The 20,959-nt window shown below is 43.0% G+C and overlaps 1 protein-coding gene across 3 annotated transcripts in view; it reads left to right on the top strand.

Annotated features, from left to right (window-relative positions):
• The window catches only part of LOC129779048 (uncharacterized), a 130,275-nt gene that overhangs the window by 41,882 nt on the left and 67,434 nt on the right, over positions 1–20,959 (top strand). For all 3 annotated transcript variants that reach the window (XM_055786303.1, XM_055786302.1, XM_055786301.1), the window contains exon 2: positions 1,964–4,603. In XM_055786303.1, the coding sequence (XP_055642278.1) occupies positions 3,228–4,603 (1,376 nt within the window). In that variant the 5' untranslated portion in view covers positions 1,964–3,227. The remainder of the gene's footprint in view (positions 1–1,963; positions 4,604–20,959) is intronic.

Genomic DNA, 20,959 nt, shown 5'->3' with positions numbered 1-20,959 from the left:
GTTATTTATGAAAAATGCAAATACAAGATAGCGGCCCATACAAAATGGCGGATTACATATTTTTTCACAACTCCATCAATATGAGTATCAAATGAAAATGCTCAACTGGTAGAACAGAGTAGGCCATGAAAAATCCAAATCCAAGATGACCGCCGTTCCCAAATAAATAATTACTTTTCAATGGTTTCATTCAGATTGACCTGTTTGTATGTATGTTTGAGTGTTTGTAGGGTTGTCCCACATTAATTGAAATTTGACCCCGTTCCTGATCACTGATTGATATGAAATTTAAAACATACCTTTAATTCTACTGTCAATATAAAAATGCGTATTCCATGATCTTGAAAACTTCAATTTGACGGGCGCTAAAAATTGGCTGAAAAAATTGGAGAATACACTACACTATGAACAACATAATTTCGAAAAGGTTGCCGTCACAAAATGATCGACTATGTAATTTTTGCAATATCCTCAATATTGGTATCAAATGAAATGATTTGACTTATAGAATACAGTACATCTTAAAAATATTCCGAAGAAAGTTAGTGAAGAAATAATAATTTAAAAAAAAAGTTGAATGGTTTTATTGTAAAGAAGTATACTACAGATAATTTACTAAAAACTAGAATATAAAATAAGTATAAAATTTCTTGTGGTATGGGGTAGTCGGGTATATGATGAAACAACTAACTGTGGATAACGGAAATCAAACATTTATTTCTTACCTTATTTTCTTCGGAATATTTTCATGATTTACTGTATCCTATTAATCAAATCATTTCATTTGATTCGGATATTGAGAAGATTGCAAAAATACATAGTCGACCATTTAGTGGCGGCCATCTTTTTGAATTCATGTTGTTTATTACGCTTTATGTTCTCCAAGTCAAGCCATTCTGCCATTTTTTAACGACGGCCAAATTGAATTTCAAGATCATGAAATTCAAGATCATGGAATACGCAATTTTATAATGATAGTAGAATTAAAGGTGTCTTCCAAATTTCAGATCAATCAATCAACAGGAACGGGATCAATTTTGTATTAATGTGGGACAACCCTACAAACATTGAAACATACATGTGGTGGCGGCCATTTCAAATTTGCATTTTTCATAAATAACTGTAAATAGTCAATCTCTTTCATTTGATATACATATTGATGGGGTTCTGAGAAAATATGAAATCCGCCATTTTGTAGTGGCCGCCATCTTGGATTTTCAAGATCATGGAATACGCATGTTTATAATGGCAGCAGAGATAAAGATTTATTCCGAATTTCAGATCAATCGGTCAATAAGAAGGAGCTTAAATTTTTATTATTGTGATACAGCGCTATAGACAAAGTTACAAAGTACCAAAGTTACAAAGCTACAAACATACAGACGGGTCAAGCTAGATAAAACCGTTTAATAAATAAGTGCAAAACATAATTATATTACGTTTACCGAGAGAAATTCGTTTTTTTATGATTCGATTATCCGGAGTGAACAAAAAATCAATATTCCGGATAATCGAGCCCGACCTGTATATATTTTCTCAGTTCAGTGGATCAGTTTTCTATTTTTGTATCAATTTTTATCCACAGCCACCAATCAATCAAATCATTATACTCTGGCACTATTATAACATAGTTTTTACGGTGATAATTAAATTGGTTTGCTCAGATGCGTGTTGAGTTATTCATAATTTAGTTTTGGTATGTATCATCAATAACATTACGTCGGTGACACGATTCATATGTGCACTCTCGTGTTCCACAGTTATAACGCAACACTTCACGCGTAAGATCTGTTGGTAAACGAATTATTATTTAGCTGATTGTTTGCGAGATACACACACATCATCTGCAATATTTCCCCCTTTAATCCAAATCAAATCGATGAACTGTATCTGATTTTTGCAAAAATTTTCACATCCTGTACTAACCGTACCAATTTTGTTTCCTCTCTCCAACCTTATGCAGGAAAGAAACAACCATCCGCCATCTCTCCGCTGAATCAAAGGCTCAGGAAGGTGCATACGTGCAGTGGACCGAGACGGAAGGAAGAAAGGAAGAAATAGTTGCAACACCGCTGCCGTACCCCGCTTCCGTGCAACGTACGAACGAATCTGGTCCGGAACGAGACTTATTTTTCCTTGTCCAAGTTATTTGGTTCGCCAGGCGGTATGCACTTTTCCCCCCTGAATAGAGTGCACGGTCAATCGCAGCAGCAACAGCAGCAATTCCGCGGGAGCATTTGAGGGTGGGGTGGAAGAACTCCAACCGGCACAAGCAGATCGATCGGACGCGCAGCTAACGAGTAGGAGAGAGATCGGTTAGGCGTGAGCGGACAGCGGACAGTTCTTCGGCAGTCTCCTGGAGCAGGAGAAGGAAGAAGAAAAACACCCGAGAGAGGGGGCAAGCTCGACAGGGAGCATTGCAAGTGGCAGCTTGAATCAGTGCCCTTCTTCTGTCACGCCGTTTGGCTGCCAACCGCCAGCAATTCCAGCTGCACGCCGCAACATCTGGACACCGGCTGCTTTGTGCCGTAGTATCGACTGAACCGTAGGCAAAAACATAACAGTGAATAATCAGAAGAGCGCTAGGAAAAATTATAGCAAGTGATGGTAATCATAACATAAAACCAACCAACGGCCGAAGCAAAAGAGTGAAATTATAAATAAAAACATGAAAAAGAAAGTGAATTGAATTTTAATTTCAACCGCGAAGAAAAGCGAAAGGGTGAACCGAAGGAAAATAAGTACGACGTTGAAGAAGAGGAAAAGGTTTAAATAATTCAATAAAAGTGTGGAAATAAATATCTGCTGCGAAAACATGCTTTTCTTAAGTATGGGCGTATGATAATGATAAATAGTGAGACCCGTGCTAGTAGAAGAGCGAACCAAGGTAACGATTAGTGCGGGGAGGAGAAGAAAAAGCAGAACGCACGGAATAAGTTGCGGAACTGTGGGTGAATGATCCATAGTGTTTACCATTTCTAATTTGTCCCTTCGGGACAAAAGCGTGCTAGTATAAGTGAGAAAAAAATACATTGCTGATTTGTTGTACACAACATAGTCTTATTGTGAACAAATGTTCAACTGTAATAAGGATCTTGTTTTCAATCTTTCATCAGTTAATAAAACTTATTGATGCGGTGTCTGGAATCCAAGTTGACAATTTTTTGAAAACTGTGGAAGCTCTCGGAAGCAGAACAACGCCAAACACGCTTCCCGTATGAAGTAAGATGTTAGGTCCCACCAAATGGAGGCTCCTAACGATAGTCGCCGGGATATTGCTTGCACACGCCATTGAGTCTCCTCATAGCAAGAGCAACAAGCTCAAGGGTCAAGTTCGCACCTTTACCAACCCAGATCTAGGTCTACGGATAGAGCAGATTGAGCCCTGGGGAAGCCGGACGATTACCTCCCGTAACTTGCTTGTTCCTCACGATAGCTTCTCCAATGTAGATCATGTGCGATACATAGACAGCCGCTCGACGAACAGTCGCTTGATGCGGAATACATTTGGAGCATTTCGCTTCGCTGGACCCATTCAACCGCATCAGGTTCCGTTGCCACAACAGCGGAAATCCAAATCCTTCCAAAATCGTCGCTCTGATGATGATTCATACCAGCCTGGTGTACGAGTAGTACCGATAGATTCAATTCCGCTGCAAAACCCACAACCAATAGCACAACCAATTTATCAGGAACAACAACGCATTCTCGAGCTTTCTAACATCACAAGAGCTCGACAATCCCGCTATAAATATATACCGCTCGGACAATTCTACCAACCAAACCCGCACACTTCCAACTTAAAACCGATCAAGAACACCTTCCCTCCCAAGACAACACAAAACGACGAACCACATAATGTCGTTTTCCCCGAGGATGGGACACCGTTCGATATCAACACCAGTTTGGAAGCGAATGACACGCAAACGGACGCGTTCACAAGAAGTGCTCGACGGTCAGGAATTCAGTTCCCGACAGGACCATACAAAGTAGCAAATCCCTTCTTACCGCAAGGATACAACGAAGAACATTTCGCAGTGACCGATAACCTGGGGGAATATCAACGTCCGGTCAGTACCGCTGAGGACTACGACGATACCGAGCCGTACGATACCCGACAGCAGCGTTCCCCAACGTCTGCTCCCGTACCCGAGTCGGATCATGTGGAAATCTCCCGCAATATGTACGCCACCCGGTACTTTCGTGACTTCCCGCGTCCACAGCCAACCCCGCTAGATCTGCGGCCAGCAGAGTCCCTTGCGCGGCCCAGTCGATTGGTAGAGTTCCCCGGGGTAGTAAACGTGAAGCAGCCGTTTCGCGACGAGGTTACCAAGTTTGGAGACGTGAACGGACCGATCACTGCGGTACAGCGGCCGTACATCGATTACGGCGATGGCAAGCGCTACCGGGCGTACGATCCGAACTACTACTTGGACAGTCCCTATCAGCCGAACCGACACTACTTCCCAGCGAAGCTGTATACCGAGCCGAACCAGAAAATCTACCAGCCACCGTGGAAGTCCCGCACCCCGCGAGTTGTGTTCCCGCAGGGTGATCTCAGCAGCCCGTCGGGGTTGGGCACCATCGATAACGTTGTTTTCAGGTGAGTCCCTGTGCTAATTTCATAGAGTTCAAGCAAGGTTCAATATATTTATTTTACTCCAGAGTCAATTCTCATTTGAAATCAGAATAGAAAAAAGGCCAAACATTGAATAATAAACGGTACAGCAAACAAACAAGCCCTCGCATTTCGTTTATTCAAGCGATAAACGCTCATGTAATCAAAATCGTGTTCACTATGTGGTTGTTTGCATTTAAACAATCAACTACAAGATAATCACTCTGCAAACGTCACGCTTAACGTTAATAACCAACTGTTTGGTGCTGATCGCTGTGTGTTATTTTTCTGCAGTTATCGACCCCCGCATTGTACTGATATTTTAATTCGTTTTTTTCATATGTGGAACTGAAATTCGTGATTATTTTCCATGCGTTTTTATTAGTTATTCGAATGAACAACGTATTCGGAACTGATCCTTGATTTTTTCGTGTATTGTAGACTGTTTGATGCTAATTTCTAAATTAATGACGTGAGTTACAATAGAGCAATCAGACCTCTTCAAACATAAATCTCGAAAACTTCAAACTTTGTTTAAAAAAAAATAAATGATTTTTTTCATCTCTTGATGAGTTTAAATGGTTTGACTGGTTTAGAGCTATGTTTCCCACCGGGAACATATCCCTATAATAAAACATACCGACGATATATTTCGCAACGCGATTTTTAAATTTTCCACCGTGGGCAGCCTGAATAGATCACTGGGAAAATACTTCTATATTAGAAAGTACCGACGATATATTTTGAGTCGTGATTTTTTTAATGTGAGACATAAAAAAATCCTCTTCATGTTTTATTTAAAGAAACAAACAACAAAAACAAATAATTAACGGTCAATATGACCCCTGTTACGGCCCAGACTGGCCAAAAAAAAAATCCACCAAACAGAAACACACCTCGATTCTATTAAAAACAATTTTATTTTAAAATCTTCAACACTTTACATATTACTATAAACACTTGACACTAAAACACTAAACATATTAAATTCAGCAGGCAGAACCTAAATCCGCACCTGAAAAGGAAGAATAGTGAATTACACATATAAGAATATTTATTTACTTACCTTTTGCTCCAGGGATAATCACCTATAAAAATTATGAAACATTATTCTAAACACAATACACATAATACTTACCACAGCACAAAATAAGAATCACAACAAAACAACATGTCTACAATCACAACACACAAACAATAATCAGAGAATTTTCATGGGATAGGAACAGGTGGAAACGAACCCGCTATACAAAGCCCAATTGTATTATAGCGAATATTCCAGACGCAACCCATATAGAATCGCGCTGTTCAAATGACTATGGGACTGATCGTATAAAAGGGACACGAAATGTTCGGAGGAGTCAGTCGCAATAAACTCATCGACCAGTATAGATCAGCCTTCTTGTCTATATTCGATCTTATCACTCATCGGGTAGCCAGTCTACTCTACTTCGGAACTCTGCTCAGATACCTCTCTGGGCGGAGACATTTGTGGCGCTGTAGACAGGATTCTCTACTCTACTCTACTCAACTCCTCGGAACTCTGCTCAGACATTTCTCTGGGCAGACAACCCCCTTTGGCCTCGATAACAACTGACAACGCATTGGCATTCTCTTCATGAGGTTTCAGACAGTGTTGCCACACGTACATATTTATTTGGGAAGGTACAGATTTTTTCGTTATTTTTGGTACAGATTCTGTAACTGTGAATACTGATTCAATTTATTTCTAACGCTGACAATGTTTCTCCTCGACAGTGCATTTCGGAATGACCGTACAATAGAGTTTCCCGCTATTTATCTTAGCTCTCGATCTAATTTGGCTTTTCTTGCATCTCCTTCCTATCTACTCTATACGTGTTACTCTCACAGCATCCACAGTATACTAATATACTGTGGTGTGTGGGTATACTATAATCGAGTAAAGCGGATTTAAATCTATCCTTCAAAATATCCTTCAACATCCCGCCCCCTTTGAAATGATCAGATCACCGTTATTCAATGTCGTTTTTCCCATCTGTGCAGAGGATATCCAATGGTCAATGGGTGTCACTGATCCTTCTCATTGCTTGGTTGCACCAGATCCCTACGAGTTGTTGTTTGTTAGGCTTCCTTCTCTGCCATCTCGATCCCTTGCATGAGTTCTGTTAAAAATGAGAGGCGGCTTTTATCTGGAAATAAACGCTGAAACAAACACCACCCTGGTGCGGAGGCCCATGGCCTCCGCTATTACCCTAAGTGATGCGGCTGAACTAAACAATACGATTGGAATCCGATATTTTGCTCACGTTGACTTCTCGTTGGATCCCTTCATCGTTAAACTGGTGGAACTAGATCGGCTATCTCGGTGATGTGGACGTCAATAATGCTGGAGGACAGTACATAGGTTTTTTTTTTGAAATCATTTAATGAAACAGGACTTAACTGGAGTGCGGGGACTCCTCCCGTCCCCGCAGAACTTGTGGAAGCTGGATCAGGTTGTCGAAATGTGGAAGCTGGATCAGGGTGTAGAAGTTGAATGTGGTTGCATGTTATCCCTTATGAGAAGTATACATATTTTGGATATGCACCTCCGGAATTACCCATTTCCCGTTCTCACGGTGACTACTCTTATGTTACTATCTGCTCCAGGATGTATATCTGTTACTCGCCCTATATGCCACTTTAGAGGAGGAGCATTGTCTTCCCTTACAAGAACCATTGTGCCCTTGAATAGGTTATCTCTTCGGCGTGTCCATTTGGTTCGGTTGTGGAGTTCAGAAAGATATTGTGTGGACCACTTCCGTCACAGCAGCTGCAAAAAATGTTGTGCTCTTTGCCATCTGGAGAGACGGTTCTCAAGAATATCGTTCAATTCTGGTTCCGGGATAGCAACAAGCGGACGATGTATCAAAAAATGACCAGGCGTAAGTACATCTAGGTCAGCTGGATCACTACTCATTGGAGTTAATGGCCTGGAATTGAGGCATGCTTCAATTTGAGAAATGATTGTGTTGAACTCATCGAGTAGCAGAATATGGAGACCCATGACCTTTTTCATATGACCCTTCAATGGCTTGACACCGGCCTACCATAGCCCACCGAAGTTAGGAGAATTAGCAGGAATGAACTTGAAATCAATTCCATCGTTGGATGCTTCCCGGAGTGTGGCTCGTTGGAATTGTTGATCTCGAAATAGATTCTTCAAATCTTGAAGTTCTCTCCGCGCCCCGACGAAACATGTGTTATCGTTATCGTTATCGCACATTATTGTGATTGGTCGACCTCTTCTTGTTGTGAAGCGTTTCAGTGCCGCTATGAAGGCTTCGGATGTCAGATCAGCTACCATTTCCACATGTACTACCTTAGTTGCAAGGCGTATGAAAATTGCGACCCAACATTTTACTTTACCTTGTTCTTCTATTAGGATATCGTATTTGAAAAGGGCCACAGTAATCAACCCCGACATTGAGAAATGGCGAAGCTGGAGTTACTCTCTCGCTAGGTAGATCAGCCATCTACTGTTCATGAACCCTCGGTTTGACTCTGGATCAAGTTAAGCATTCGTGAATCACAGTGCGTACTAATCGGCGAATACTTAGAATCCATAATAGTGCTCGAATTCCGGCAACAGTCAACTGTTGACCAGCATGGAGCAGTTTGAGATGGTAGAACACAGCAATTATTTTTGTAAATGGATGATGAGAATCCAGAATCATTGGATGCTTTCTGTTTGATGAGATTTGAACTCTTTCGAGCCGTCCTCCAACGCATATTGCACCGTTAATCATACGAGGTACCAAAGATTTGAGTCTCGTCGTTGGTTTCACCTCCCTTCCTGCAGATAAAGCGACCAATTCACTAGGAAAGCTTTCTGCTTGAGCTAAACGAACTAGCACGTATAAAGCTTGATTTAGCTCAGCATGTGTGAAGAAATCCATCTTCCTTCTGCTATTCCGATTCAAAATTTTGCAATTATAACCAAATCGACAAATCCAGGCTACTAGTCGTATAAAATTCAAATATGACGATTTTAAAGTGAAAATATCATTCACATTGGAGAATTGGATAGCGTATGAAACCTTATGTTCTTCAAGCAGGGTGGGGTCTCAATCGTCTAACTTAGTTGTATCCGCCTTGGGCCAACTGTGTGATTCTCCGATCAACCATGTAGGTCCGGTCCACCATAAGTTATTGTCCTTCAATTGAGAAGGAGTTAATCCTCTGGAGATCAAGTCCGCAGGATTCTCCACACCAGAAATATGATACCTTTTACCGGTCCGAGTGATGTGTTGTATTTCTGAAACTCGGTGTCCGACAAAGGCATCCCATCGAGAAGGCAGAGAGGACAACCAACACCTCACGATGGTTGAATCTGTCCAAAAGTAAGCATGTACCCTGATTCTGAGACCTTCAATTACGGTCTGGTATAAATGGCTGAGTAAAAATGCTGCCGACAATTCTAACCGAGGAACTGTCTGCTTTTTCCGTTTACGATTATCATCATGTATTGGGGTGACTATCGACTTTGTCGTCAAAAGTCGTACCGAAACGTTTCCCTCGGATGTGGTTGTTGTTGTTGTTTTGAATTATAGAGACTTTGAGCTGTATGACAGTCATTCGTCTCTTTATACCCCTTTACACACCGGAGCAACCACTCAAAGTTACACAATACTTGTAGGTAATCATTTCAGGTGGGCGCAGGCGCCTCTTTTAGATTACCCTGGTACATGATACCAGGGTGTAAGCGTTCAAGTTTTGTTGCAGTATCAAATGTACTGAATCAGGTTAGCCTCTTTAAGGAAATCCAGAGTATCTCTTTCTTTCCGTGTGTCGTTCTGCAAAACGACATCTAGGCCACCAGTTAAGCCGTACCTCCTACGAAGGTCCGCAGTTCGCATGCATTCCGTTAGAATATGCCCCACCGTCAGGCGGGTGCCGCAACAGGTAGGGGGCTCTTCTTTCTTTGCTAGGAAGTTATGAGTCAACCACGTATGCCCGATGCGAAGACGCGAGAGAATTCGCTGTTCATACGTGTTGGCTCGGTCCCTCCATTTGCCGGTTGATGCTTTAATTCTACGAAACTGCAGGTCCCTTTCACGATTCCATTCAGCCTCCCAAGTGAGGAGAATGGAATTGTTCGCCCTTCTAATGAGGACCTTACCAGGTATACCCATACTGGTAATGGAGCCTCTCCGCCCTTCGTTAGCAAGCCGATCGGCATCCTCGTTCCCCGGGATCCCGGTGTGACCCGGAATCCAACATAGGATCGCACTACTTCCTCTCAGCTGCTCTTCAATTTCTTGAATGATGGGGTGTTTGATAGTACCACCTCTACAGCTTTGAGGACGCTCGCCGAATCCGAACAAACAACGACGCTATCAGCATTTGTGACGCTCTCTAATGCCAACTTAATGGCGAGAGCTTCACACGAGAAGATGCTAAACTCATTGGGGACTCTCATGCTAGTCTTAGCATTACAGTCGAGTATCCCAATGGCTGATGCGTCATCAGTGACGGACCCGTCAGTATAGACAATGCGTTTGTTAGCAAAGTCAGTACGTAGGGCCTCGTTCACCACCGCTTGCACCTTCTGGGGGTTATCCCCAGCCCTAACGAACCGTTTTACCCTCCAGCTGATGGAGGGAGAGACGGCATCCCAGGCTCTAGGAGAGCATCGACTTAACCGCAGAGGGCGAGGCAGTATCTCCCCCGTTAGGGTTTGATATTTTTGCCTGGCCCTAACCCCGTATGGGGTATCAAGTGATAGGTTGGCTGGGCACTCCTTCCACCTGACTAGTGCATGGATCATCCTCTGCACACACACCATCTCGAAAGGTGATTCCCCTATCTCAGCAAGTAGACTCTTATTAGGACTACTATAAAACGCACCCGTGATTATGCGAATTCCGCTGTTATAGGCTGATTCCAACATTTTAAAATATTTATCCGCTTTACTAGCGAGGATGATACCGTACACTAGTCGTGGGATTATCCAGCTTTCGAAAATATTCAAAAGGGAGTCCCGTGGGCTGCCTTTCAGCCTTCCTTTAATCGCTTTTAGAACGTTCAGGTGATCCGCGATCTTTTTCTTGACCAGTTTTGCATTTAGCTTGAAATTCAAGTTTCTATCAATCGTGACTCCGAGGAGTGTAGAGTTGAATCCCTCTGGGATAGCTTTCCCATTCATAAAGATAGGAGCCCTTTGTGCACCCCTGGCCCGTCGTCTTATTGACAAAATACTTGATTTCTCGCTAGAAATCGTGAACCCAACTTCGTCTGCCCACATCGATACACTCTTGACTGCGCTCTGCAATCGATTCCTGGATCTTTGCACTAAGCCTGATGATATTAGAAGTATGTCATCCGCATAGAGGATAACCTTCACTCCATCAGGGATGAAATCGAAAATCGAATTCATTGCCACCAGGAAAAGAGTGACCGATAGGCAATTTTCTCACTGGAGAAGCGATCCCCAACTGCTACTTTGAAGGTTCTGTCGGTTAGAAAGCTAGCAAGGTATGCCATCGTTCTTCCCGCAAAACCCCAGTTCGCAAGCGTTGCCAGAATATGGCGCCGCCACACCTGGTCGTAAGCCTTAGTAATGTCTAAGAGGGCACAGGTGCTAACATGTGAGGGCTTGAAATGCTTATGGAGGCATACTTCAAGTTCTACTAGGTAGCTTTCGACTCCCCTACCAGAGCGGAATCCAAACTGCCGTTCGTCCAAGAGCTTCTCTCTTTCCAGCGCCTAAGTCAGTCTTCTGTTAACCATCTTTTCCATTACTTTCCCCACGCAGCTGAGTAGCGTTATGGGTCTATAGCCACTGACACTAGATGTTTTCTCTTTGGACTTGGGTAAAGGTATTACGATCCCAGTCTTCCACACACTAGGGATGGTGCCACCCATCCATATGTCGTTATACACTTGCAACAGCAAGCATTTCGCCGCGATTGGGAGGTGCTTTAACATGGGGTAGCCTATATCGTCTACACCGCATGCCTGCCCTTTTACTCTACTGAGTGCCCAATCAAGTTCGGATAGGCTATAAACTTCGTTGTACTTGTCCGAGTTGTGTGTTGGGAAAACGAGAGGAAGCCTTTCACATTCCTCCTTCAGCTCTTTGAATTGCGTAGAATAAACATTCGAAGCGGACATTTCCGCATAGTAATCGGCAAGAATTTCATTAGTACTAGCGGGGTCATCGGTAGTGGTATTACCGTTTACCAGCTTGATGGACTCTTGAATCGTCCTCCCACTAAGTGAATTGATTCTCTGCCATAACTTTTTAGCTGGCAGTTCAGAATTTATTTCACTAACGAACTTTACCCAGCTATCCTTCTTAGATTTCCATACACACTTTCTAGCAACTCGCTGAGCTGTAAGGAAGGAAGTCAAAGCTTCCCTCTTTCTGGGATCGTCGTCACTCAACCTCCTAAGTGCTCTAAGAGTTTTCCGTCTGAGGCGTATTGCCTCTTTAACTTCCCCGTTCCACCAAGGGGACCTCTTTCTACCGGGCAGCCCGCTAGTGTGAGGAATGTGCTTTGCAGCAGCATTCAACATAAGCTCAGTCAACTGGTCAAGATCAAAATGCGCGGAATCACGCACTGAGCGATCTATATCGTCCCGATACCCCATCCAGTCAGCTCCATCAAACTTCCACCTTTTACGGTATCTGATCGATGGTTTGTTCCTATCAAGGGTGATAATAATAGGAAAATGGTCACTGCTGAAAGTGTCATCAGAAGTGGACCATTGAAGCTTACTGGTTAATGTGGGGGAGACCATAGTCAGGTCAATCGCAGTGGTTTGCCCTGACATATGGTCTATTCTGGTGTGAGCCCCATCATTTAAGAAGGTAAGGCCAAGATTATTGGCCAGCTCAATCACCGCCAAACCTCTACGGTTTGATTTGCTTGATCCCCAGAGAGGATCGTGCGCGTTCAAATCCCCTCCTAATAGGAGGGGAGCGTTAAAGTTTAAAAGAATTTGCTCGATCTCTTGCACCACCGCCCTGTGATTGTGAAATCTAGGGGGTATGTACAAGTTAAAGGCGATGACATGTACGGGGTACATGATTTCAACACCTAAGATCGGCAGGCTCGATGTTATTGAGCATTCTTTAAACGTGATATCCTTGCGGATACCAATGGCAATGCCATCTCTACCGGGGGTAGGATGCCCCTCCTTATAGATCCAACTATATTCTACGATGCTCTTCCAAGGGAAGATAGCATTCGGAACAAGTGTCTCTTGAAGAAGGATTATTGCCGGGGAGAACTTTCGGCTAAGAAGCTGTAAGTCTCCCACATTTTGTCGTAACCCTCTTATGTTCCATTGAATAATTAAATTCTCCGGAATATTGAAAGTGAAAAATAAAAACACAGGGTCGAGTTAGCTAATGTCAATAATATTGGAATCAATACTAAGCGACGAGTTAGCGCTCGAAGGGGGACGCTCCGTTTTTCCACTATTTTTGAGTGGCGGAGATAACCCCTCTGGGCTGCAGGACTTACCAGACACGGTGTCCTTCTGCCTCTGCTTACGCTTCACACCGGCCACTCTCTCCACGAGGTGCATTTCCTCGGGAGAGAGTGCTGATGTCGCTAACCCAGTATCAGGCGTGGAGTCGGAAGCCGTACTGGCACCCGAAGCCGCGCACTGAGCATCCCCTCTAGGGGGGGTAACCCTTGCAGGTAACGGTACAGCAGCAGCACCAGAGCTAGGCTTAGGTGCCACGTTGGCCCTACCCTTCCCAGAGGAGGATGAGGTGCTGGGTTTGGACTTGCCGGTGCTAGGCAAGGAGCCAGACCCAGACTTAGAGACGGCGCTGGAACCCCCAACCTTAGCGGCGGGTGCCGCAGTCGATGTGGGTTTCCCAGCTGCCGATCTCGTGGTAGCCCCCTTCTTTGCAGAAGGTACCTTGGGAGGAGTGGGCTTACGAGGATTTGAGGTGAGACCTGCACCGGGCCTCTTACTCAAACTAGTAGCTCCCCCTTTGGGAGTGCTACTACCCTCAGATAGTTTGCTGGTTAGCTCGTTTACGATCTTCTCCAGCTCTGAGATCCTCTTTTTCAATTCCCTGATAAGAGCCTTATCGGGGGACAAACACGTTGGTGCGCTATTAGAGCTGGCACTCTTAGGAGTGGCACTTGGCGCAGAGTCAGCTATCTTCGAGGACTTTAAGACAGCCGCATACGACGTTGCCGCCGTTTTGGCCGTCTCGAGTTTCCTTGCTTCTGCAAAGGAAACGTTAGCATTCATCTTTGTCCTGATGATATTTTGTTCTTTTAGAAAAACAGGGCAACTTCTGCTGTTTAAGCAGTGGCCGTTGCTCCTGCAATTCCTGCAGAACAGTTCATTGCCGCACTTATCTATGTCTGGGTGCTCTTGCGAGCATCTCCAGCACACCGCCACTGATTTCCCGCACTTAACGGAAATATGACCAAATTGGTAGCACTTAAAACACTGTGTTGGTTTGGGAATGTATTTTCTGGTCTTAATGACCAGAAAACCCAACCGAACACTTTCCGGCAGAATGGACGTATTAAACGTCAGTATAAGTAGAGGAGTGTTCACGACAACTCCCTCTACTTTCTTTGTTACCCGCTTAACTTTTATGACCTGTTGAAGTTTTAACTCCTTCTCCAAGTCACCTTCCGTCATGTCTGTCGCATCGCGAAAGAAAACCACCCCCCTGGACATATTAAGGGTGGGGTGGAACGAACATTTCACCTCTGTATTATCGATGAGTTTTCCAATTTTCACCAGCTTTTCAGCTTGGCTCCTGTTGGAAACCTCAACGATATATTTTCGACCTCTATCACTGGTCCTAGCTCCAACGATATACTCGCTGAAGTGGGCCAGTGATTTACTGATAATGAAGGGATTCCGAGGAAGCCCTTCCCCATTTTTGGCCTCTAGGACCAGGAAGGTGGTACCGCTCACCACACTACACGCCGCGCTACTGCTATCTACCCTCTGGGGATAGATAGTCTTCTTCTTATTCGTTTTGGATTTAATTTTTGTAAAACTCATACAAGACCCACGAGTCGCTAGGGAAACACCGGTCCGCAGTGCCAGAGCCCTGCAGTAACACAGTAGGGGCAAAAATTACTGTGGGGGGTGCCCTGGTACCCCACAGGTACCGTTAACGACTTCGTATTTGTATCGCCCCTTCCGCCATTCATCCATTGGCACGGTTACTGCACACCGTGGAATTAGGGGCCCGAATAGTCCATTTGGCGTTACCCAGGCTGCACCACGAGGAGGCGGACTATGCTACAGCCCCCTCGGATGTGGTGCACCGCAAATAAATGCAGGCCCCATAAGCCTTTTCTGAGGCATCTCCAAAACCATGCAAATCAACTGAAATAACGTCGTTTCCGTACGATATCCACCGTGGCACAGGAATATCATTCTGTTCTGAAAGATTACTTCGAAAATCTAACCAATTCGATTGTAATTCTTCGCAAAGGAGTTCATCCCAAGAAACCTGCATCATCCATAAGGTCTGGAGAAAAATCTTCGCTTGAACGACTACGGGGCCTATCAATCCCAACGGATCGAATAAACGCGCAGCATCTGAAAGCACAGTTCTTTTTGTTATTGACGTTGATAAATGCCATGTTGGAATTTTAAATTTTAGATTATCGGTATAAGTCTCCCCGATCAGTCCGAGTGTTTTCACTTTGTGGGTTGATGAATTCAAATCGACAATCGTGCTTTCATCCCACAGTTTCCTTGGGATTAATCGGAGGAGCTCCGGGCAATTAGAGTTCCATTTTCTGATGTTGAAACAGGCAGATTCAAGAAGGTTGCACAACTCCACGCAAAGGCTCTGTCCTTCTGATAATTCGTGCGCTCCAGACAACAGATCATCGACAAAAAATCCCTTTTCAGACATCTTGACGCAGAAGAATATTTATCCATGCCCTCATCGGCCAACGGTTGTAAACATTTTGTTGCCAAATATGGAGCAGAAGATGTTTCAAATGTTATAGTGGATAGTCCGAAAATCTACAGTGGCTGTTCGCTGGTTTCTCTCCAAAGAATACGTTGTAAGGGTCGACGTCGATAATTCTGTACATTTTTTCGATGTCTGCAGTAACGGCATAACGAAAAAGACGGAATCTTAGCATGATGGAGAACAAATCTTCCTGTACTACAGGGCCCACCATCAGCGCATCGTTCAAAGAAATTCCTGTATTCGACTTGCATCAAATCAAAAACGGCATCAAAAACGACTCTTAATTTTGTCGTAGTTGAGTCTGATTTGATTACCGCATGATGCGGCATATAATAACTAATGGGTAGATCTGATTGATCCTTTGGTATTTCTTGCATATGTTTCATAAACAAATATTCGTTCATAACTTCTACATACGCAGTTTCAAACTCATGATTGTAATTCAGCCTTTTCTCTAGTGCCAGAAATCGTTTTAAAGCGGTTTCCTTGGAGTCTCCCAGTTTTTTCAGCACAGATTCTTTTTTTGGAAGAGTAACCAAGAATCGTCCATTCGTGTTTCTAGTCGTTGTTTTTCCAAAGAATTCTTCGCAAGCCGTTTCTTCGATTGAATATTTATTGGTACGGTCACACGATTCTATCTCCCAGAATTTAGTGAGAAGATCGTGTACTTCTTCAGTGGAGAATGAGTGAGCTGCAATCGTTGCATGGAAAAATGGTTCTCGTCCTGAAGCAATCCATCCCAGTTCGGTGTTTTGGAGTGTGGGCCATTTGGCCACAGCTTCATTTGATCATGTAGCAACAAATCAAAGAAAAATTCAGCACCGACTATCAATTCTATTGGTGAAGACTCGTTGAATCTTGGATCAGCTAGAATGACATTGTCAGGCAGCCTCCAATTACTACAATCAATATTTATTCTGGGCATATCTACATAACTGATTCGTGGCAAAACATGAAATTTTAATTCTACTGAAAATTGTGCAACACGAGAACTAATTGTAGCAAGTACAGATTGTGTTGAGTGAACCAATGAATCCGCTCCAATACCCTTTATTGGTAGATTTTCTCGAAAACGTTGAAATTTCATTTTTTGGGATAACGATTCCGTCATGAAGCTCAGTTGAGAGCCACAATCCAGTAAAGGTCTCGCAAGTGTGCAGCCTCCGAAACGGTCACTAATTTTTACAAGTGCGGTAGACAGAAGAATTGTGTTTATGGCTCGTGGATTTGCTGAGAGGCATGTTGTAGTGTGAAAAAAAATTGGCGGATTATAAATGGGTCTCAAATGCTCTCATTGGTTGCGCAGGATTTCGATTCAATGGGCGAGAAAATGCTAAGGAGTTCTGGTTTGCGATTATTTGACGGAAATGAATACATTCGTGGTTCATTTATTTGCGATTGTGGGCTGGGTTGTACTGATTCTATCGATGGTCCTCTCTGATTTACGGAACCAAAATGTAGCATCGAATTATGTCGCAATCCACAATGGCGACAAGAACTTCTTGTATAAAATTTTGCTATGTGATCAGGATATAAGCAATTAATACACAAACCCTTTTTCCTCACAATTTCCATACGTTCAGCTATTGTCATTTGTTGGAACCTGCTACATGCTCAAAATGTGACTAAACCCAGTCCTACGATTGCTGGGCAGTTCTTGACCTCGGACCTGAACATTAACAATCGATTGTAATACTAAGCAATGATTTCTTGAGAAGGTTTGGCTTCTTCATACTTGGGAACATCGCTTGATGAAAAATTTGTTTCCCATTCACGGAGTGTGAGTTTATCCAATTTAGAACACAGCTTGTGACCCATAGGAGTGCTCCATCCTCGGGTGTTCTCTCCAGCCTTATCTAACATTTGGAGATGTTTTTCAAACTCATTTATCAATCTGCTAAGGGCCTCATAACTTTCGTTTTTCATGTGTTCCAAAACATCCAACGCGTCCAAGTGGGTCTTTACAATTAACTTTTTATTGTTGAATCTTCTTTCCAAAAGACTCCACGCAATTTCGTAATTCGCAGCTGTTACATCAATACCGTGACTTCCGTGACGTGAATACTTCTTGAAGAGCATCACCGCTTAGAGATGTTCGCAAATAGTTAAATTTGTCAACACTATCTAGACCATCGTTTGCATATAAGGGGCGAACACGATATTATTGCGACACCGAAAATGTCATGCCAATTTTCTTATAATGTTTAGAATCAAACCAAAATTTTAGGGTAGTTTTATACATATATTTACTTCAAAAATCAAAAGAAAAGTTAATCATTTTCGCTTGATGTCCTCCATCAAAGTCTTCACAGTGTCATCCGGTACCAGTTTCCAGTTTTTTTCAATTTTCTTAACATATCCTTCTCGTTTTTGACTGTCTTCTTGCTCTTCCGAAGTTCCCGCTTCATTATTGCCCAGTACTGTTCCACCGGGTGCAGCTCCGGACAGTTTGGCGGGTTCATGTCCTTTGGAACAAAATGGACAGAATTGGCCTCATACCACTCCAGGACACTTTCAGAATATTGGCACGATGCCAAATCTGGCCAAAATAGCGGAGCTTCGTCGTGTTGCTGCAAGAACGGCAAAAGGCGCTTCTCAAGGCACTCAGATTTGTAGATCTCGCCATTTACTGTGCCCTTTGTCACGAAAGGCTCACTCCTCAGTCCGCAAGAGCAGATGGCCTGCCAAACGAGATATTTGGAGGCCCCCGCAATTTGTTTAAAATCGGCTTTTATATACGTGTTGTCGTCCATCACACAGCAGCCATATTTTGTCAGCATCTTCTCGTAGGGCTTCCGTGCCCGAGTTTTAGCCGTCGATTGTTGTCGCTCATCACGGTTTGGGAAATTCTGTACCTTGTATGTAAGTAGTCCAGCTCTCCTCTTTGCATTCTGGACGTAGCTCTGCGACATGCCGATCTTTTTAGCCAAATCACGGCTTGAGACGTTGGGATTTGCTTGAATCATCCGCTTCACCTTCCCCTCCGTCTTTTTGTTCACCGGTCCCGGTTTTCTTCCAGCTCCTTTGCCGTGGTCCAACGTTAACGGCTACGGAACCGCTTCAACACTCTGGAGAAGGTTGAATGGTGAATGTTCAACATTTTTCCCGACTGCCGGTGCGACAGGTCAGGAAATTCCAGGTGTTTGGAAAGAATTTGTTCTCTCGACTCGCGTTGGTTCACCTCCATTTTCGTAGAATCGAACAACACGACTTCGAGTCTGACAGCATGTAGACAATACACATCAATGAAAAAGTGTGCAAAATTTGGTTGATTTTTACCCAATGCTAAAAAAAAGTTATTCCCTGTTGAATGTGTCGCATGAATTCGTATTAGCTTGATGGTTCCTATGGGGCGTACCCTGAAATGTTTGCAATGTTTGCTTGAAGTTGATGTATTCATCTTGAAAGGATTTAAATTTCTTGTCGTTTTCTGCTTGTCGAAATGCTGCGTTTGTTTTGCGTTTTCTTTCTAACTGCTCTTCGTCTTCACCTAGTTCTGCAAATTCATTACTGTTTTCTTCCTCTAACGAATCGATGTGCATTCTCACATTGCTTCATGCGTAATCCCAGAGCTCCTTTGTCTCTCTTTTGACTCTCCTCATGTCCTTGTATAAAAACCCTTGTATTTTTCAACGTATTCCACAACAAACGTTCGTGCATCAGTAAATCCCTAAGCTCTCCTGGCATGATAGTTTCTCACGATTTGTACAAATTTAATAATTTGAAATTGCACCAATTCCCTTCAACCGAAAGTTTTCACGACTCTTTTTAGAAATAAAAAATGAAATAATAATATCACAATGGCGGGGAATAATTCCAAAATGGTTCTTTTCTTTTCAGTAGATTCTTTGTTAGACGACCTTTATTGTTAGATATGAACACAATAGACAACACCGTACTCACGTGCTAGTCACCTACATAACCTTTCCGTGGTGTCTGAACCGTCCGATATGATTCCGATAGTACGCCAAATCCGTTTGCTCAGACCTCGTCCTTCTCAACCGTAGAAACCGCAATCGAGATTGTTCCGTCTATACCGTTCAAAATTCCTTGATCCAACCAGTTGTACTCCGTGAAACTGCAACTCCGCTATTCCTTATCTCCGTATCATCTGATCATGAACGTCTGCTGCTCTGCTCTGCTCGGCGATGTACACCGGAAATTATCACCAGCGGAATTTTTCTGCCACTCCTGAAGCATCCGGTTCGAAGGACCAGAAAAAAAATGTAACTGTGAATACTGGATCAATTTATTTTTAACGCTGACAATGTTTCTCCTCGACAGTGTATTTTGGAATGACCGTACAATAGAGTGTCACGCTATTTATCTAAGCACTCTCTCTCTCTATAAGCTCTAATTTGAGGGGTTTAGAATGAAAGGGGTGTAAGTGATTTGATCGATTTCTCTACATCGACTCTCTCTTTGGGTCATAACTTAGCTGCAAATACATTCCCAGCTGTATTTACCAACGTGAAGAATAGGTCAGAACCTCATCTATCTATAAAATAGGTCAGAACCTCATTCTATAGCAAACTTAAATGGGAAAGTTTTTGCAGTTGAGTTATTAACTAAATAAAAACTTGATGAAGAGAAAACGATCAAGTCACTTACACCCCTTGCATTCTGAGCCCCTCATTTGGCTTTTCTTGCATCTCCTTCCTATCTACTCTGTACGTGTTACTCTCACAGCATCCACAGTATACTAATATACTGTGGTGTGTGGGTATACTATAATCGGGTAAAGCGGGTTTCAATCTATCCTTCAAAATATCCTTCAACACACTGAGAGGAAAATTTAGTAAATATGACGAATTTTTTGGTACATGTTACCAATTCTCTAGTGATTTTCTACCCTACTAACCAATGGTACATGTTACAAAAAAAGAATGGTAGGCACATATGTCAAACAAACTACAAATTGTTGGTCCAACATTGGTGCAATAACAGTGAAAATTTTGCTTCATATTTGTGAGAGGGATTTTTGTGATCAGGGATAATGACAATATTTTTGGCGTAGAACTACGTCTTTCATTAAGGGTGCCAAATCAGAAAACAGGTCACGTTTTTATGAAATAAAGTTAACGTTAATAACTATTTTTGCCGCGAAAGGATTTTGGCGATCTGCATACTAAACGAATCGGAAATTCCGTAAGATTTGTTTAATATGCTATACATTAGAATTCCCTGGTTTGTAAATGGTTAAAAATCATGAAAACTTTTAGCGTTTTCATTTTCCCATACATTTGTTCTGTACATTTGTGTGCTTTCCCGAACAGAGCAGTCAGTAACGAGCAACTTATCGACGACCAACGGAGGGGAAGTCGTAGGATTTCAAGTCTCCGTGAACAAAGAAAAAGTAGAAGAATGAAGGGGAATTTTTGCTTAGAGTATAA

Source organism: Toxorhynchites rutilus, chromosome 3, assembly GCF_029784135.1.
Source record: "Toxorhynchites rutilus septentrionalis strain SRP chromosome 3, ASM2978413v1, whole genome shotgun sequence".
NCBI lineage: Eukaryota > Metazoa > Arthropoda > Insecta > Diptera > Culicidae > Toxorhynchites > Toxorhynchites rutilus.
The sequence above is the reverse complement of the archived record's forward strand: the minus strand, read 5'-3'. Positions and strand labels throughout refer to the sequence as shown.